Raw genomic sequence first — 12,500 nt, 5'->3', positions numbered from 1 at the left:
TCAACATGAAATAGCGTTTCTTAGCTATGCCTCGCTGATCTACAGTATTTAGGTCTAAGAACCAACGTTGAAGACGGTTAACTTTCAATTGTTTTGCTGGGTACTATTATTTCAATACTCCAAAAAATTCGATTTTCCGGTAGGTTGTCTGAAACTGCCATCGATCCGGGTTCAACTCTTTGCCTCGCCTATTTTGAATCTTCTCAGCTTGTTTAAAATCTTTGTTTCGTTGAAGTAGATTTGAAGTCTAAAGTAGACTGTACGTCGTATAAGTTGAATAAAAAGGGAGAGAAGTGATGACAATCAGGCTAAGTGTCACCCAACCTGTACCCGGGAGCCAGAGGATTTTTTTTTTCAAGGTCGGAGCTCGACCGATGTATTTAATAAATTTACTATTTAGGTTCTTGTTCAGTACGGCGAGAGCTGTAAGGCTGTGGTAGTTGGTGAGAGTTTTATCAATACGGTGAAAAGAGAATTCAAAATTGATATTGACGACGAAATCTTCATTCTTGGTTCAGCAATTCAAAGACGAATGGCAGGAGTTCGTGGATGTTGACGCTCTGGAACACGTGGCAGATCGTTCTAAGCTCCGGGTGCCCCTGGGGTGAGGAATTTACCCTTTTTTACCCAGGATAACTTCCCTGGCGACGGGCATTTGTACAGAAAAACTGATCTGAGTTCAAATCCCCCGCATATGCCCGCCCCCCCCCGCCCCTCCCCCAGCAGCTTAACATTGATAGGTGCATTATTTTTCAGCCAAATATAATTAAGCGGTATTTGCAAAACACCAAAATGGCCCAAACGCGCCAAAAGGAAAAATACCTCTTTAAGTATGTTGATTAATGGTAGCTCCTTGTCAGACGGTACTTCACGATATCGCGGTTTTAGACGAAATTTGCTTTGGTTTATGATTCCTCGATTACAAACACGTCTTTCTCATACAAAGATACAATTTAACAAAGAGAACTATCACATAACTACTATATCCGATTACGCCATTCGCACACACACGACGTCTGTAAAGTGCCAAAAAGATTGAGCAGCAATAATATTTATTCTGGCTTACAGCTGCTTTTCTTCTCATAAAAGTAAACAACGAGATGCTTCTGTGAAGCATACACTGGGTTGCCTGTGGTACGTGCTACAGAAAATCAGAAGGCACTGAATTGTGTGGTATTGAAATACAGCATTCCAGTCTCTGAAGAACAACAAATAAAGGAGAAGCGAGAAACATTGGCTTCTGGGCTGACATGTTGATAATTTTCAAGTTCCCACAACTTCTGTTTACCACAAGTGTGCCCTCTGAGCATCTGACAGCTTTCTAATACTAAAGTTCACTGAAGTTAAGCCCTGCCGGGCGGGGTTAGTGTTTGGATGGGAGACCAAGACAACATTCCCCTCATAAAACAGAAGCATCGGACCGAAAATACTATTAACTCTAACAAATGCGAACTCAGCGAGGTACAGATCTTGTTAGCTTGCTTTATGCAAAACAAATATTGATGAAAAAGCAAATAACTATTGATACACAGTTTTCAGAAAGAGCAGGAGGAAGTTTCCCGAACGGTCGATCGAGAATAAAATATTTACGACATCAAAACAACATTAATTTTGAACCGTGAATATAGAATATAAAAAGTTACGATCAGCGACAAACATTTTGGGAGATTTTTGCTACGTTCAAGTAAATTGCAAAATCGAAAGTGACATGGCCGGAATTCAGCGGGCGCCGTGATTAAGTTACCGCGGCATGTTTACTCGCCAAACAGTGAAGCATCTGTGTCAAATGATGGCAAGATACCGGGTTTTTGTAAGTTTCTTTTTCAGTCAAGTGTTATAAAGTTTGACAATGAAATGAGCGAAGTCAAAACAAAGATCACAATCGCCCAACTCTTATTTATGCAAAGTCAAAATTTACTCTCCAAGACGCGTACGACGTTATTTATCACCAGGTAATTCCATCATTTTGGAAATAGCAGCTACTTTATTATTCATCTGCGTCACAAGTTTTCACTGATTTTGGGGCTCATTTTGTTGAAACTCAAGCACGCTTCCAACAGGCCTGTGAACCCTTCCTGCTTACAGAGCAATACTAAAAAACTTCTCCCATATCACATTTCAACCTTAAGCTCGAAAATTCAATACACAACATGATATTATAATTAACAAAGGCAGAAAATACCACAGAATCCTTTTCCAGCGAAAACATTATTGAAACTAACAACATATTTGCTCTTAGAGACGAAAACCTCTTCCTATTTCATTGCGTGCGTGAAGACAAGAAACTCAATCGCGTCAAATTACCATGTACTTCAGGTAAATAGAGCTCACTTTGATTTCGTCTCGACGGGCGATAGATTGTTGTCGAAGTCCAGTACTCGTCGCTTTTGAGCTTTCTGCCTAGTTTATCCAACTGACTTTCCATTATTGAGCTCCATAAGGGTATATTTTGTTTAAGGATCCACTAAAACGCCATTCGCGTTACATGACTTTCGACGCCATTGCAGGCTAAGTTAATGATTCTCCTGTGTCCACCAGAGAAATCTACGCAGTTCCACTACCCTCTCGATCCTAAGAACATACTCATAGAAGGCTCTATGCAAAAAGCCATTACTTAGCAGGGTAGTGACAGGCAAGACTTTTACCGACACGGAAAAAAATAAAAAAAACACGAAACTAAACACAGATTCCAACTGGTTTGCCATAGGCAACCCAGTAAATAGTGACTCTCAGAGGCCAAACAATCAATGGTTCGCATAATGATGCGGTGTAGATGGTATCAACCTCATATACTCGTGGGGGACTGAAACTAGGCAACGAAAGCAATATGGTGGTTGTGGTCATGGGAAAGTAATTGCAAGAGAAACATGTGGATCTCGCGGCGTTTTGTAATATTGTCGATAAATGAGATTTTGATTCTAATGAGTCGGAAGGTTACCCAGACGATACTCTAATGAAGAGTTTGAAAGATGCGTTTAGGACCGTTTTGCCTGCACAAGCCGTCTCTGAAATTGTTTTTGTCCTGTGCTTTAACTTCGCTGTTTACGTTATACATGTTTTGGAGTGGATGCGAAGTTCATTCTGCTAATCCAACAAGAAAATCTGAAGAGATAAGACGTGCAACCCTAGCGATTACGGATTGCTCTAGGGTAATTGCTGAAACAACCCATGAAGAAAATGAACGAAGCGAAGGAACGGAGTTATTGAAAGCGGACGAAGCTGCAAGCAAACAAATCGTTTGTCCAAATGTCGAACAAATCGACGGGATAGTGAACGGGGAAAAGAAATTCACCGCAAGACTCGAAGGAGGCGAAGCATATGTTCCCTTTTCCTTCGTGAAGGAATATTTTGATATTTATGGCGAAGTTCAGGATTTGGCGGGGAGCTCTTTGCTCGATTGGCGACATTCTTACTCAGAGGTACACCACACAAAACCGGGAAATGTATACCAAACCAAAGACCCTTTTCTTTGGTTTGAAACTTATCACGTAGAAGGTCGCACAAGAGTTAAATGCATTAGCGGTATTGAAAATGTTCCCGTTTCTTCGCAGTGGAATTCAAAAGGACATTATTATCCAATTCAGATAGCGCAATACGGACTGTCTCATTACAATTTATTAATACTCGACGGCGATTCAACTGGCAAAGAAAAGGTATTCGAAGATGCCGAGACGGGGTCTGAAGTAAACTGGAATTGGGCATCCCCACAGACCGCGCAGATATCCTATGTGTTTGATAAAGGACGTGACACAAGGGTCTTTCAGTTCTCAACTACAGGTGAGCAAACAATATTAGCTTCAGCAGTTTGAGCACTGTTCGTTACAGGAAGAAAGTTCTCGCATTTTTGTGATAACACTGCGTGACCGTACGCTGATTATGCAAATTAATCTCAACTTGAGGTCTCGCCTTTAATTTTTTCCTCTCCTGTGCAACCCGAGAACCCAGGTTCAATGCGAATTTCCTTCTCACTTTATTGATCTTCTTTGTTTAGTTAATTCTCGTTGTAGTTATGTTATTAGTTTTCTCGTGTGCCAACAAAAGGATGTGGAAAAGTAAACACCATCAAAGACATGAAAGCCATGTATTTAGTTGCAATCGCATTTCGATGCATTAACACTTCGAAATTGCGTAATGAAGGAAACCGTTTCATCCACAAGAAACTCAATCGGTCTGTTGTAAAGCAACGTGTTAATGCATAAGGTAAAAGTATAAACAAATTGCAAATTCTTTGTTGGAGATAAGCAGTTTTTTATCGATTCCATCTGGCATCGGACTTCCTATTTGATAATTCGAGCTCTTATTGTTCGCTCTTTGCGAAATGTTCATTTAATCGCTTCTAAGAATTCCTGCTTATGTTTAAAAGGAGATTCTGAAATTATTTGAGGGATTTTTCGGCTGCACAATTTTTTGCTTCAAATTTAGCACAAACCGAGATAAATAACCCTCGCTTTTCTTTGATCCATTTCTCCCCATTCGGTCACTGGAGTGGCCGCAAATTGAAATTGTCGACGATTGGCAACGACTTAATTCCAGACTTAAAATGTTGGTTGTCCTAAAACACGAGGTTTTGGTATCTGTCTCGTGTCACATGAAGTTGGCAAAAGCTCACTTTATAGCAACAGACTGTTGAATTATGAAAAGCAACGAAGAAAGTAATGTCTGCTCTGCAGACCATTGATGCTCACTTGATAAGTTATGTTCAATTAGCCAACTTATGTTTGTGATTCATTTTTTATCTGTCCATTTCTGTTACGTTTCAGCTGTTGTTGGATTTAATGAAAATTGCTTCAGGAAAACTACAACTTCCCATTTCCTGAAGTGTTGTATTACCTTGATATTTTGCCCATGCATTTTTTTTTTCAACAACTGTTTTTATTCCATAGCTATTATCACATGTTTGTACAGTAATTGTGAATTCTTAAGATATTTTCCTAGTTCATAGTTGGGTTTGTCATATCAGGGTTTTATTGTATCCAGATTCTTTCCCACAGGTTTTGCTGTAAATAACATAAATTTATGAGACCTGTCTTAGGTTTTTTGTGTATTGAGACCATTTTGGCTTAAAAACTGCTTGAATGTGTTCATTTTAGCATGTGAACAGAAAGTAATCCATGGTGAACTAACACCCTTTCCCATTAATAATCTTTTAACACTCAAGAAAACTGATGTGTACCCTTGAAAATTTGCAGAAAAATTTCAACAAATTTGTATAACTCTTGATCCCCTCTGTTGACAAGTTAAAGCAGCCTTTTGTAAGGAAGATTGACAGTGCTTGCTGTTAAAATGCTGTGCTTTCTTAAAGTCAACACTCACAGGAGCTGGGGAAGATTTTTTACCTTGCTGTAGGCCTTAATTAAAGAAGGAGTTTGGTTTAATGGTTTTAATTATGCTCACAGGCGGTCAGATGAGGTTCTTCTATGTAAGAGCTTTTCCCTGGTTTCTGTAACATAGAGTGATTGAAATTTCTTTATGGGAGAGCAATAGTTGGTTGTGACCCTCAGGCAAACTAAGCTCTCCTAATTAAATTTAGGGCAGAGAAGTTATCCCCAAGTCCTTCCTTAGAATTGTTGCAAACCTGGATACACATTTTATTAAGGTCAGATACAACTCTAGTGGTAGACCAGATGCAAGAGTAGTTGGACAAAAATGTTTTCATGTGGTGCTCACAAACTGATTAAATAGTGTACAAGATTGTCATAGACAATAACAGATTTGATTGTAGTGGTTAAAAGTTTTCGCTGCATGCTAAAGGAAGGATCTATGCTAATTGCTGAAGTGTCAGCTTTCAAGATTTGAAAGAAAAATCACCAGCTATATATTCTCAGCCAACATGTGGAAATGCTTCCATTGTCTTGTTAGTTAAGACTTAGGATCCATTGAAGGCATGGTTCTTAAGACACAAGATACACCAGCTTGCATTTTGTTGAGTGCAAGAAATGTGTAGTTTGGTTTCAAGAGTGATCAAATCATTGATAAAGACAGGCAGCTGAAAACTCAAATAAAAGTGATACTATAGGCTAGGTGACATTTTTCGTTGAAAGTGTATGTTTGCTTTTAGCTCTTTGCCTGAGAAAATCGTATTTAAATGCTATTTTGTGCTCATCATATTTTTATTATGAAAGCAAGCACTTTGTGTCTTTCACACAGGGGTAGGTAACTTGAAGATACACCCGGTCTTTGTAGTACATCAGACCTATGATGAATGTTTGCATAATTTGTTAATTAAAATTTTAGAACCAATGCAAGGAATTTAATATGAAAACTGATTTGTAAGATTTGCGAGTGATGGAAAGGGATCAGATTCATTCGCCAAATATTTAAAACAAAATTATCTCAAGTCAAAACAGTCTTGTATGGAAACAATACAAGGCTCTGGACGAGCTTTGCCACACAGGGTGCACAATGCATTTCATTCATTGAGATTTTAAAAGCAAGGGAAGAACAATGCTAAATTCTCAGCAAGATGCTTGTAATCAAGGTGTGGACAATTTTTTGTGCTGATAAAGAGGAAAGATAAGAGCTGACTTTTGTCCCCAGCCTGTTAGAAGTTATTTTTTCCCTTACACTGTTTTTGCAAGAGTGAGATAGTGTATTCTCACACCATCAGCTTTTTGGGGTGTCAAAAATGTTTTTTATTTGTTTTGTTTTTTTTTAGTCAGGAAGAGGATAAATTTTGCTATACCCTTTTAAATCTGCAGTTTTAATCATCTTTGTAAAATCCAGGGGATATTTATAACGATTTCCTTAAACCATCCTTGGAAAACAGCATACTTAACACCTCTAGGTGATGAAAAGAATGAAAGACATTTTTTAATCAGGGGAGGAACATTCTAGCTTGCTTTAATATTAAAAGAAAATGTGAGAGGTACTATGAGGTGATATTTGGCGATAGGTCGCTAACATAAGCAAATGGCAGCGACTCTTTTTTGACAATTTGCATTACAGTTTGGAATGTTTTTAGTATCAGATAACCTATGAAATGTTTTTGCATGGAAGATACTATCTTTAAACTGCAAGTCCCAATTTGAATCATTAGGTTTCCAAGAATATTGCATGTAAGGGCGCTTTCGATTGACCCTATTCCGGAATAAGAATGTGTGGAGTGATGATTAAAACAGTATGTTTGGCGCGTTTCAAAGGAGCAAGGATAAAAAAATATGTTTAAAATAGCACTTTAGCAGATGTTTGACAGTTTTACTGTGAATCTCCATAAAAAGGCAGGATTTCTATCTTATATTCCATGTATTCCTATTCCGGAATACGGTCAATCGACGCACCCTAAGTAGCTCCTGAAAGATTGCTCCTTCCCTGTGAATGATATTTAAGAGAGTTAGGGTCTTTGAAAGCAAGGTCACTGTTATTGTTAAGTAAGACCTGGAGTGTTTTTATTTTCTTGTTGGCCGTGGCAAGGATAATATTCGCCCATAAAATATTGTAAATAATATTATCTTGGTTCGTTTTGACCATCAACACCAATTAGCTTCAAATGCAATGTTTTGTTTTCATTGGTGTCCTCTCTTCTGCAAAGATTCTCTTGTGTTTACAAGCTATCTCAGGGGCCGTGCAGAGGGAGGGGCAGGGGTTGCTATACCCCCCCCCCCCCCCCCTCCCCTTCTTTGATTGAGGTTTTCTAGGCTGATATATGAAGCTCGCCACCTGGCAGAGAGATTCCAAGCATCTGTCAAGACTAATAATTAAGCAAATTGGAAATAGAGTGCTGTTCCATATTTCTCAAACAATACAACTTGGAAATGAGATTTATGTTCTTTGTATCTTTGTAAAGTGTATTTTTCTATCTCCACGTATTCGTAGTTTGCCTTCTTTGTTCGTAGTCTCAGCAGAGGGAATTTAAGCTCTCAACGTGTGCCTTCTCAAGCTATTGAGGGCTCATGCGCGAAACTAGGACAAGCCGTATAGGCGTTTTAAAATGCCACCCGCTGAATTTCGCGAAGGGGCTGTTGTTTTACGAAGGCGTAGCGTCTTCCGGGAATTTACTTCGTGGCGAGCAGCCCAAGTTATTTTACGCGAATGAGTGATTGACAGGCCTGAATTTCAACCGGTAGGGACCGAGGAAATCTTTCCCGCGAGCACTATTGCGACGATTGTCATTGTGTTCATTGTCTCCTATGTGAACGCCTAAGTGCAATGCGAGTCACTGAAGAGGACTTTAATTCATCATGGCTTCTTTACAAATTAATCGGTATCTTTGATCGATTTTAGTGTTCAGGTTTAATGAACCAAATGTGTTTTCATTAGTGTTGTCAGTATTTTTGGCCAATTAATAACCGTTATCACAAAGATCTCGCCGCCGAGGCGCCAGATCAATTAGCAACTGCTTCACTTTTAACCATTATGACTTTATCTTATTATCGCAGGTTTGAGAAGAAATCGCTTTAGATTTAAAGTGTACCGCGCCAAACAGCTCACATGTCACCAAATGTGCGCATACGTATTGCTAACTACACCCTTTCTTGTAGCCAGAGATATCGTGCGATCGAAAATCACCGTCGGTTAAAATTCTTTTTCTTTGCAATGATGTGACCCTTTCACCTCTCTAGGAGAGGATTTCGACACTTAAACTTGTGATCCCATGAGTTGCACATTTCTTGTTTTCACAAATTTTTGGCTTGTCAAAGGTCAGTTGGTGTAACAAGAAAATGAAAATGAAATCGAGATGATTGTTGTTTATTTTATAGATTTTAGGTTAGTTTTCTGGTTCCATGATCTCTTGTTGTGTAGCAAGACTTGATGTGAATCGTTAGTTCTAATTCATTGTAGCGCTCTTTGCAAGGCACTTTAACAATAATTTTGTACACCGATACATGTGTGATTATCTGATAGAATGAGATTCCGTTACTGTCAAAATGTCAAGTCCTTTCTGAATCGCTTTCATGCCTGATAAGTGGGTTTTGCATCAGTTAAAAAGCAAAAATGGCCAGGCTTTTTGCCAATGGTACTTCTATAGACGCTGCTCAACTTTTGAGGGCGCTGTCTCTGTGCCCGGGAGCCACATTTTGTGACGGAATTGGGACTAAAACAAGATAGCGCTTATAATAACTAAGTGTCTCCAGCTTTCGTCGAAGGATTCGAATACACGCTTAAGGAATTGGATACTCTTGATAACTCTCCGAACCTTGGAAGAGAGAGGGAAAATCTAATTATGGGTGTTTCCGTGCAAAGGAGAAAGAGACCTATTTTAGTTAAGGGGAAAGGGAGAGCATCCTCATTTTCCTTTGGAAGTAGTTTTCGCAGGGTGCACGTTTGTTTGAGTTACAATTGTAGGGGTGCAGGGATGGCGCAGTGGTGAGAGCACTCGCCTCCCACCAATGTGGCCCGGGTTCGATTCCCAGACTCAGCGTCATATGAGGGTTGAGTTTGTTGGTTCTCTACTCTGCACCGAGAGGTTTTCTCCGGGTACTCCGGTTTTCCCCTCTCCTCAAAAACCAACATTTGACTTGATTTGCGTTGATTGTTAATTTCACTTTACAGTGTCCCCAATTAGTGCTCCAGCGCTATATCAATCGACTAGACACTTAAAAAAAGATCTTTTCCTTTCCTTTCTCTTTTTTTTTGCGGCATCGCATTTTCCTGGTTTGTTTTCTTTTCACCTATCTACTAGCTGCTTGAGAATATTAGGGCAAAGTACCTTCGAATTAGCCAGAGTAAAATTTTGTGAGAGCCAATGTCACCGCAGTTTAGGCGTTTTTTTTCTTTTCACATTGTGCATGTTACTATTCTGAACCACTATGAGTTTCCGGAAGGTGATCGATAGCAAATTTCTGACGGAATGTACATCGCAAGAAAATTGGTTTTAAGTTGTAATTCATATTCCCACCTTGTCATCTATCACAGCAAAAGACAGTCATTGACCCGTGTCCATTTAACAATTCTATCTTTCGTTAAACAGTGGCAAAATTGAAAAGTTTTCATCAGCATGGTTTCAAGAACAATTTAATCAGTGCTTTGTCAATGGCGCTATGCGTTTTGTAAACTCCTTCGAGTCTTCATTTCCTTACGTAAAAAGCACGCAGAGAATGCATGCATGTGGAGTCGCTATTGGACAATGGACGATACTGCTTTAGCCTCTTGTGTCTTTTATACAAAAAAGCCATGATCTCTGAGAGCTTAAAACATTCCAAGTTAAACAATGTCACGTCGGGCATTCGAATCATTACCTCACTGTGAAATATGTCCACTGCCAGCATGTTACCAAACTATAGAATTAAGATGCAATCCAACTTTATGTATATTTTCACCACAGGATGATTTTAGTCCGATTTTCACGTCAGATTAGCACGCGCTCTGTCAGCCGGTTTAGTAGTTTTGCTAAGAGCTTTCGGGGTTATAATTAGGATCTCTTAAAAGCCCCCAAAAGTGAGCTTTGTAACCGGGGTGCAGCCTTGAATTACCGTCAATCCTTAATCATTGGGGGGAATTATAGTCGCATTGAAGGATGGGACGGAGCTAAGGACTTTGTTTTAACAGCAAAAGGGCCGGCCTTTCGAGAATTTGCTATGAAATTCGAAAGCAATCGAATGCAACGTTTATCTTATGTCGGACAGAAAATGGATAGCCTCAGTAGCTTTTATGATCAACAGCTACAATACCATCAACGTACGCCCGTACATTACCTTAGTCATCGTGAATAGCAGTCCTGTAACTTATGGATGGAGATTATAACCGACATTTAACCACAATTGGTCAATCCTGCAGCTAACGAAGACCACATGCTTGTAATAAGGATTTGTTTGGTAAGCTGGTTTTCAGGGTAATTTTTTCTTTGAAAGGTGCAAAGAGCAGCTTTGAAGAGAAGAACGCCTGTGTGCAGACCGGGAAGTGAAGGCAACAGCTGTTTGACTTTTCTTTTCTTGTTTACAGGTTTAAAGGGTGAAGGAGTAAAGCTGAGTATTGATAGCTCCACCAAGGATTATGTTTTGTCATTTGATCTCCTCCTCCGAGGGGAAGTGCGTGTTTCGGTGGTCGTGGAAACAGACGATTCTGTGATGCATACAATACATTACACCACAAACAATGTGCTTATGGCTTCAACGGACTCTGAAGTCTCTTACGGGCTTGGTCACTGGAAAGGGTGGAGAAGAATTGTGCGCGACTTAGACACAGATCTGAGGAAAGGAGTGTTTCCTGCCGAGAAGAGGAGTAGCAGAAGAGGAAAATTATCACTGACTGAGGTACAAAGTATCACGCTGCATGGAAGAGGCTCTATAGATAACATATCACTGGCACATTCTGCTCATGCGCAGATCTTCCTCGCCGCGGCAAATTGGTTTTTGCGTCATCAAGGCGAAAAAGGAAATTGGCCAATCTCAGTCAAACGTAAAGTGATTGATGGGGTAACGCTGTCACCTGACTGGAACTCAGCTATGGCCCAGGGGCAGGCAATGTCACTACTAACAAGAGCTTATTTATACACTCAAAATCAATCTTATTTAAATGCGGCTCTCCGAGCAACTAACTTATTTAAAATCAAATCAAAAGACAAAGGGGTTTTGACTTCATTTTTGAATCAGTTTCCCTGGTATGAAGAGTATCCCACTTCTCCTGCTCTACTTGTCCTCAATGGCTTCATCTACTCCTTAATCGGACTGTATGACTTGAAGCTCACCGCGGGTTCGCAAAGAGGAGCAGAAGCTGCCGAGTTGTTTAATCAAGGCATGCGCTCTTTAAAAGTCATGCTACCGATGTACGATAGTGGATCAGGTACTTTCTATGACTTGCGTCACGTGACTATGCATATTGAGCCTAATCTAGCTCGGTGGGATTATCACACATTACATGTGAGTCAGCTGTATTTTTTGTCCAGCATTGACTCAGATCCCATTTTTAAAACAACAGCTATACGCTGGGAGGGTTACCACAAAGGCAAGAGAGCGAAACACAACTAAATCAGTCAGGTTGCAAAACACGTTAAGACATGGTACAACTTTTCGTTCCATCGCTTAGAATCCCCTTACACCATAGGATAGTTGGCGTAAAGGGTTGTCTTGACAACTTTGTTTACTTGAGCAGTAAATTTAAGGGGTCACTTTTAAGGGATGTGTAAGTTTAGGGGAAGGGGAAGGGTCGGGACACTTCCTGACATCATACAATATGTTCATCTCATTATCCGAAACTGGAATGGTTATTCGAGGTGAGCTAAGAAGTTATCCATGGGATATTTCGCATATTATCATCGCGCGACGTAAATTATGTCTAAGGAGCACGTATTTAATGCATTCCAAGTAAACCTTTAGGGCGCGTTCGATTGACTTTGTTCCGGAATAAGAATACGTGGAGTGATGATTTAAAACACTATGTGTGGCGTTTTGCAGCAACAAGGACAATAAAGCTATGTTTAAAATAGCATTTTAGAAGATGTTTGACAATATTAATGTGAATCTCCGCAAAAACGAAGGATTTCTAACATTCCTATTCCGGAATACGGTCAATCGAACGCGCCCTTAATTTCATAATTCTTCCGTCGGGCGCAGGGTATGCAAAAT

The 12,500-nt window shown here is 39.8% G+C and overlaps 2 protein-coding genes across 2 annotated transcripts in view; one reads left to right on the top strand and one right to left on the bottom strand.

Annotated features, from left to right (window-relative positions):
• The window catches only part of LOC137994740 (hyaluronidase-1-like), a 13,029-nt gene extending 12,071 nt beyond the window's left edge, over nt 1-958 (bottom strand). Inside the window, exon 1 of the mRNA XM_068840346.1 lies at nt 823-958. The gene's annotated coding sequence lies outside the window, so the exon portion shown is untranslated. The remainder of the gene's footprint in view (nt 1-822) is intronic.
• Nucleotides 959-2,750: 1,792 nt separating this feature from the next.
• LOC137997282 (D-glucuronyl C5-epimerase B-like) overlaps nt 2,751-12,500 on the top strand; it is a 12,588-nt gene continuing 2,838 nt past the window's right edge. The window contains exons 1-2 of the mRNA XM_068843184.1: nt 2,751-3,777; nt 10,879-12,500. The exon at nt 10,879-12,500 is cut by the window's right edge and continues 2,838 nt beyond it. Of these exons, the coding sequence (XP_068699285.1) occupies nt 2,970-3,777; nt 10,879-11,903 (1,833 nt within the window). The 5' untranslated portion in view covers nt 2,751-2,969 and the 3' untranslated portion in view covers nt 11,904-12,500. The remainder of the gene's footprint in view (nt 3,778-10,878) is intronic.

This window comes from Montipora foliosa, chromosome 3 (genome assembly GCF_036669935.1).
Source record: "Montipora foliosa isolate CH-2021 chromosome 3, ASM3666993v2, whole genome shotgun sequence".
Taxonomy (NCBI): domain Eukaryota; kingdom Metazoa; phylum Cnidaria; class Anthozoa; order Scleractinia; family Acroporidae; genus Montipora; species Montipora foliosa.
Note: the sequence above shows the minus strand (reverse complement) of the source record. Positions and strands in the feature narration are given on the sequence as shown.